Source organism: Zerene cesonia, chromosome 15 (assembly GCF_012273895.1).
Source record: "Zerene cesonia ecotype Mississippi chromosome 15, Zerene_cesonia_1.1, whole genome shotgun sequence".
Lineage (NCBI taxonomy): Eukaryota > Metazoa > Arthropoda > Insecta > Lepidoptera > Pieridae > Zerene > Zerene cesonia.
In genome coordinates this window covers 4721187-4729132 of record NC_052116.1, presented here as the reverse complement: position 1 = coordinate 4729132, position 7946 = coordinate 4721187, and the positions used below count along the sequence as shown (strand labels likewise).

General features: G+C 29.5%; 2 protein-coding genes across 2 annotated transcripts; one reads left to right on the top strand and one right to left on the bottom strand.

Moving 5' to 3' along the window:
* Nucleotides 1-1684: 1684 nt before the first annotated feature.
* LOC119832278 lies at nucleotides 1685-3937 on the bottom strand. The gene is made up of 3 exons (XM_038355938.1): nucleotides 3539-3937; nucleotides 2210-2425; nucleotides 1685-1911 (listed from the first exon to the last, which is right to left on the bottom strand). The coding sequence occupies exons 1-3, from the start codon at nucleotides 3825-3827 to the stop codon at nucleotides 1766-1768; spliced, it is 651 nt and encodes a 216-aa protein (XP_038211866.1). The 5' UTR covers nucleotides 3828-3937; the 3' UTR covers nucleotides 1685-1765.
* A 1243-nt stretch (nucleotides 3938-5180) lies between these two features.
* On the top strand, nucleotides 5181-7498 carry LOC119832276 (DCN1-like protein 3). Its single transcript, XM_038355936.1, has 3 exons — nucleotides 5181-5479; nucleotides 5563-5793; nucleotides 6216-7498. The coding sequence occupies exons 2-3, from the start codon at nucleotides 5718-5720 to the stop codon at nucleotides 7109-7111; spliced, it is 972 nt and encodes a 323-aa protein (XP_038211864.1). The 5' UTR covers nucleotides 5181-5479; nucleotides 5563-5717; the 3' UTR covers nucleotides 7112-7498.
* The last annotated feature ends 448 nt before the right edge of the window (nucleotides 7499-7946 follow it).

Genomic DNA, 7946 nt, shown 5'->3' with positions numbered 1-7946 from the left:
GACTGTTCCGCACGCATGGTCATATACTTCTTTATGTATATCTATTGTATGTTAAAATACGCTATACGAAGTCATGAATTATGAAAACTACACCCGGTAAACTCTCCAGGTTGTGTGGATGTTTATGGGCAGCGTCAATCACCGCTTGCCGGTGACGCGACTGCTCGTTTGCCCGCTATTATATAAAAAAAAACACGAATGGACGGAATTTTCTTATACGCACTTGTGTTGCGCACATGGAAGCAATCGAGTGCGCAACTGGTCATACGAATGTGTAGGCGACTGCGTGTAGTAGGTACAGAGTTTTTACATTTTGATATTCGCTCAAAAAACTGACTGACCTGAGCTTAGAAAACCGCGAATGTAATCAAAATTAAGCATAATCATTTGCAAATGTCGTTTTACACTTGCGAGTGTGTGTTGAATCTGTGTGATCGGCAATACATATACCATACAATAGCAACAAAAAATCAATTTATGAATAGAATATTCAATTTATAATACATATAATCGTGAACATTATAACTCTAACGACCATTAAAACCCTCATGAATCGTGGTTATCGTGGTTAATTTATTAAGTCACATAAATATTTGCGTTTTTCTAGAAATATTATCTAAATAAAAAAATTGTTATTAAATAAAAAAAATACAGGTAGCAATACTTTTTCTCAGCGTCTTTTCCAATTCTCGACGATTTTTATCAAATTAAACCATAAAATAAATATATGCATTCACGTGGTATTTAAATATGTATCATTAATTACAAGTGGAAAATAGAGAGTACCTGTATAATTCAGAATATTTTGTTCTGTATTTCTGTTAATAATATAAAGGCGAGGAGTTTATTAGTTTATTTGAATGCGCTAATCTCAGAAACTACTGGATCAATTTAAGAAATCCTTTCACCATTGGATATGAGTGTGATCCCCAAGTGACATGCATAGCATGTACCACCGACGATGGCGAGGCGGATGGAACGAACTTAATATTTTTGACATAAATTATTCATGTATTTCTGGACAGAAATTTTAACTTCAAGAGTCTCATAAATTTGTATTTTTATTTATTTAGATATAGGATAGCAGAAGGTATTTACAAATACACCAATTTTGTTAGTTTGAATTAATTGTCAAAGTATATTTTATTAAGGCTAATGTAGGCTATAATTAAGGAACACAAGGTTTCTTCGAGTATAAATGATAATTATTTTAATGTAACTACATATTAAAATTTACAATGGAGTATATTATATGGTTATGTTATACCAAGACACTGGAAATGTTTTAATGAATCAGTATTTGTTTTCTGCCATAAATATATAAATATTATTGTTAAAAGTATGTATGTATACATTTATACACAAACATCAAATTACCTCAAGACAGAATTACCTAAATGTAATGGTTGTTACAGTTAAAAATAAATTTTTATTTTAATACATGTTTTTATTTTATTTTAAAAGAAACTTAATATAATACCTTATTGTCACAATATATTAATTATATTTACAGTGCAAAATGTATATAATCATTTCAATATAATATGTATATTTACTTGCTAATGAACTCATCTTCTCTGGGTCATTGATTTACAGGGTTAAAATATGGGCATTTGTTATCTGAACTTCTGGGTGAATGTGTGTGAACACATTATTGTTGATTTTTTAAGATTTTTTTTTATTTGTTAATTGTCATATTGACTTTTTGAAACAGTATAAAAACAAGAATTGGAAGTAATTAGATAAACTAAAATAATACCTATGTCTAATTCATTCTTTTAAGTTTTTTGCTCTCTCTTATAGATTTAAATTCATCTCTTATGCAACACAATATACCAGGCACATCATTTTTCTCTCCTAGTATTAATTGTATATCCTTGAATAAGGTAAGTTTTGGTGTCATAGCTTGTACTGTAAAAAAGAAGCAAAATTACAAAATACTGCATTTATTTCTAATATTTTATGTATGAATATAAAATGTTAACATAATTGATTTAGCAGTCTATTATTTTATCATAATTTATTATATGAAATACAAGTCTCAAAGAAAAGAAATAAAACACTTTACTTAATTATCTAATTATCTATACATAAAAATAAGTATTATATAACCAAATTTTAACAATTTTATAAAATTATAATTTGTTTAACAAATCTTAACAATAACTTGGTAGTTAAATAAGCTCATAGAATAATTGAATTCACTTACGTTGGTATTTTCCTATTTTAGGTTCTCTCAGTAGTCTTATGGAGTAATTTTCAACATCTTTTTTAGACTCAGTAAAAAATTGGATGAAAATTACTTGCTTTTCCATGTCTTTGGATTCAATTGTGTAATATAGTTTTAAAAACTTCTTATAATACTTTTTAGCCATCAAAAAAGCTTCATGTGTTTCTTTAATTTCTTTGGTTAAAAGTTTTTGCTCTGAAATTAAACAAGTGTATTATTAGATATTGTCATTTTACACTAATTAGTACCAACTGAAAATTAAATAAAAAACAATATATAACTCGAAATGGTAATATCTATAAAGATGCAACTGATTTTATATTTCCAGCAGTTGTAATAAGAAATTGTACATATAATTGTGTGTCATTACAAATATTATAAGTTTATAAAAAAAGGGGATGGGAGATAAAAAAAACATTAATCGGATTTTTAGTAAATTTGCATGTTAATCCATCTTAGGAACCAACCAGTGTTCGGAACCGTACGATAATTATCGTACACATACGATAATTTTGTACCTACGTACGATGTACGATAGCATACTATTATCGTACGCAGATTATACGATAATTTCTATCATGATGCAAAATTTGAGAATTTACACTATTTCACTCATGCGCTGATAGTCTAAATCGAATTAGCATGATTTATTTTGTCCAATTAAGTCTTGGGAAAATACCGGGAAATACAAGTTCCCTATACCTATTGGTTCTTACGATTCCCTATGCTAAGTTTCACCACTGTCGATACTGTAACTTTATCCAGCGTCTGCTGTATACGCTTTCTTATTGATTAGTATAGCATCTACCAATGCGAACAAAAGAATAATAGTTCGATATTTCGATTATGTATCCAACTTGCATGAGAACAGTGAAATTTTGTCTGAGTGAATTTTACGCTTGGCGCATTTATTGAACTTAAAGTGGAAAGGGAATCAAAAAGTTCAGGGTCTGTGCCACGTGTAAAACATTTGGATTTCAGTGTTCTGTTGATTTGACAGCGGTGGTTTAAAAAAGATTAACTATAGAGTACTTGCATGCATATCAATATTACAATGTATATGATTTATTTATCTGTAATAGACATTATCCTAAAAAGTACGATAATTTCGTTCCATGTACGATAATTTTACGCCCCGGGGTACGATAGTCGGTCCACTTCAGGTTGCCAACACTGGAACCAACCACAGTCAATATCATAGGAAGCTTTAACCACTCTTCATCAGCATAATATTAAAATTATGTTTTGAATTAAAAAACCAAAATTAGTATAACAATATACAAAGTTATATAACTGTAAATACTTCACCTTCTTTAAAATTTTTATAGTGACTTTGTTTTTGAGTCAAATCCAATAGCTTCAAGTCAATTTCTTGTTTTAAGCTAGTGTTACTTTCCACAATGTGCTGTAAGTATTCATCAGAACTACAAGCTTTATTTTCCAAAATATTAGGTTTTTGCTTGCCTAAATATTCGTCTAATATGTTTGTTACTTGTTCCGTTAACGTTGCCAAACTTTTTTCAAAGTTTATGTGAGTTTTGTATTCTATATCGTTCAAATTAATTAATCCATCCCAAGTATCTTCGATTACACTCATAGTTGAATAATTATAATGTTTCACAAACAATTTGTTATCAACCGTTAATCGATTCTACAAAAAACTAATTATCAAATATCACTAAGTTCAAAAACAACGCATGTAAAATTTAAAAAATAAACGCTCATATATGTCATTTCAATGTTTATAAATTTTCAACCTTGGTATATTTATTTAGACAACATACAAGGCTTTTGAGTTATTCAAGGTACCCATTCACAATAAGACATACAATACATGTTAAACGTAGACAGAGAATAGGAACAGATAAGTCCTTCGCTTATACAGTAAAAGATAACGACATGGGCACACTATATAATCAAGACTGAGCTCTCGCGGCTGAAAAGCTGTCATATGGAGAAAATGTGTCCCATTCTAAATCGGCAACCAATAGATCTATCCTGTTTAATTTCAAACTCGAACTCAAACTCAATCATTTATTAATACAATGAGACATTGAATTTGATTTGTCTAAATACGTTATTTAATATTTATCACCAGTTTTTTTTTTCTCTTTGTTAAAGGCTTGCAAATCACCGGTTTGCAAAGCAGTTTCTACTATAGTTGCTATTCATTATGAAGCAGTAACCAGACCATTATTGCACATTAATATATTTAAAATAGAACGGTTGACGCAATACTTGCGTATAAACTACATAGACTCCAAAGTAATGTTTTTTTTCTGTTTGTGCGTCCGTTATGTAAAATATATGTACTTGACAGATTTTGATAAAATATTTTATGGTGATAGACCGATATTAGGTTTAATTTATAGGCTTGATTTTCTAAAATAATGTTTACAGGGGTAGCTTTCGATGGAATGGGCTTGGGTATAAAAAAAAATTGCGAATTTATCATTAAATTATATGAAATGATAATATCATTGCATGGGTTCTTAAAAATCAAATACGGTTGTGTTTTGTTGACTCTTATACATCTGAAGCCCTAAAAAAGTATTATACATCTCATTGGTCGTAAAAAATGTATATATCTGCGTGAGAGAAGCTGCGGGTGAAACGTTAGTATTTAAGTAGGTAAATCGAACCTGACGTAACTCATCAAATTGAATGCTATTTCAGAGTGTATCGGATTCACATCGATAAATTTAAGGTCAAAATATTACATCAAATTGTAAGCCAGTATGTTATGGATTACAATTTGTCAACGGAACAGAACATACTGACATATTAAAGTCTCTCCCCGTAATTGATTAATCAATTCGGGTATCCAATTCAACGGTATTATGTTGTTTTATTTTTATTTTATTTTATTCACAAGAAATAGGTTTTTTAATAAAACTGTTTTATATCATCTGTAATTATTATAATGTGATGAGCCTAGATTCTAGGGGAGTGTCAATTGGTTGTCAAAATGTGACATTTAAATTTTAACAAAGTGAAATATCCTCTTGATATCCTCTATCCTGTTTTGATTTCTGTAGGATATTCCATCTGAGGGGATATCTGAAATTTTGTTTCTTTAAGCATTTTTAAAAAGCTATGAAGTTTTGGTCTATGTGACATTGCATCCCTTGCATCAATATAAAATAATAAAATAGAAAAACAAATATGCAAAGACTAGTTATGTCCGATAAAAATAAATTGTTTAGGATCTGACCTCTGCTGCAATTTATTTCGTGATTTCTGAAGATGGTATGTACACATCATTGAAATATAAATGTAATTGTTGTATATTAAAAGTAATCGCATTATTATGCATAATATTTTTGTTTCAGACTTGTGTGAAGAATTATTTAGAAACACCATTTATTAAAAGAATTTTTTTTCATTATGTTGCATAGTGGTGGTGTAAAAAGAGATAAAAATATATCTGGTACAGTTTACACGAGTATTTCTATGAGATTTTCAAAGAATATATATATTATATCAAATGGGCCATTGTCTTAGCTGCTTCGATAACCAAACAAATGCTGATGTCGTGACATCACCTAATAGGAAAAACGATGGTAAGTTACAAGCACAAAAAAGAATGTAAAAAAAATATCTTCTCAAAAGTTACAATCCAACAAAAGGTTTTCTACATGATTGTTCTTACCTCCAATGAATATTTAAGATTTCACACATTTAAAAGAAAGCTAGGGTGTTCTTGTATAGCCCATGATTATTTTCATGAATCCTACTTATTAATATTATAAATGCGAAAGTTTGTAAGGATACAGACTTATGCGGGTGAAACCGCGAGGCGCAGCTAGTTATATATAAATTGTTAGTAAGTAACTTATATCCCAAATACGTTTGAATATATAGTGTAAAAAATATAGTGGCATTATGTTAACAATATGTTACTAAATCATTTATATAAAAATGAACATTATAACACTATGACACTGTGTAGTATGTATGTATTATGCTATAAGTTTTTTTTCAGAGATAACAGAAATTATCACAATAAATCAAGTCCCCAATGCTGTAATATCTGACTATCCACAAGAGGAACCTTTGCTACATAATAATGATAATAACATAAATTCATATAGACAAAGTAGTGAAAACGCTAATGTAATACCTACAGTAATTGAAAATTCTGATCTATCTAGTATACACAAATTTCATGGAAATTCAGAAAAGACAAAAGCAAAAAAATTGCCTTCCATTTCTCGAACAATGTCATCACTGGGATCAAATGATTTTCATGTTTCAGAAATTAAAATTAATCACTTATTTGACCAATACAAAGATTCATTAGAGGATGCTATCTTAGCCGAAGGTATAGAAAACCTATGTAATGATTTACAGTTAAACCCAGATGATTTTAAAGTTCTAGTTCTAGCCTGGAAGCTTAATGCTAGTCAAATGTGTCGATTTACACGGCTGGAATTTATACAAGGTCTCCAAAGCATGAATACTGACTCGGTGAAAGGCATACAGCAGAAATTATGTAATATAACAAATGATTTGAAAAATGACACTGAACAGTTTAAGGATTTATATAGATTTACATTTAAATTTGGTCTCGATGTCAGTACTGGTCAAAGGATTCTTCCTTCCGATATAGCTATTCTTCTATGGCGCCTAGTCTTTACAAACAATCAACCCCCAATCTTAGATAAATGGTTAAGCTATTTAGAAAAAAATCCACACATACGAGGCATACCAAAAGACACTTGGTATATGTTTTTGAACTTTTGTGAATTTGTGGGAGATGATCTCAGTAGCTATGATGATACAGAGGCTTGGCCTAGCCTATTTGATGATTTTGTGGAATATGAAAATGATCAGATGAATCAAAATATTTCAAAAAATAATATGATTATCCAGGACTGAAATTCCTATAATTGCCAAATTTTAGGTATAGTAGGTACTTAAACATATTGAGACTGATGATAACATGTGCATCAAGAATGTGCAAGGAACTAAATATTTTGTATTCATCAAATAGACAATGTAAAGATGCTGATTTCAGACATTTAATTATGCTGTAAATAATATACCTTGTAAAACATATTATTAAAAACTTAGCTTTATTTTAAAATTAAACACAACATTCCATATCTGGAATTAGCCCAAATTTGTAAATAGTTTACCAATATAACTGCTTTTATGCGCAAACAACTATTTAAAAATGTATATATTATTATGTATGATATTTCATTTTATTTCATCACCAAACCAACTACAAAACAATGCCTGATTTGCATAATAGAAATTATTTTAAAAATGACGGTTTTTATTTTCCTTGCAACATTGTTTTACAGATTTTCCTGGGTATATCTGCTATTCTACTTTGTAAAGAAACAAAGTAGAATAGCAGATATACCCATATTTGCTCTTATTCGCATATTCTCTGTAAAATATACAAATGATTATGATGATATTAAACAGCAGACTGGAGAATATGTTTCTCCTTTTCATTTGCAAATTCAGGTGTTCCAACTCCCATTGTAGATAACATTCCACGAAAAAGAAAACAACATTGAAGATTCCATTTTCATTAACAAGCATGACGTATAACTAAGCTCAAGTAGTAAATATAAATGGATATTCTGGTTTTGGTCCAAAAACCAGAAAAGCGTTAAGTATTTGCAGAATAAACCTCGGCTAAGGTATGGAAGTTATGAAAGTAAATGATTTAGACAGAAATCTCGACACGGGTGAATAT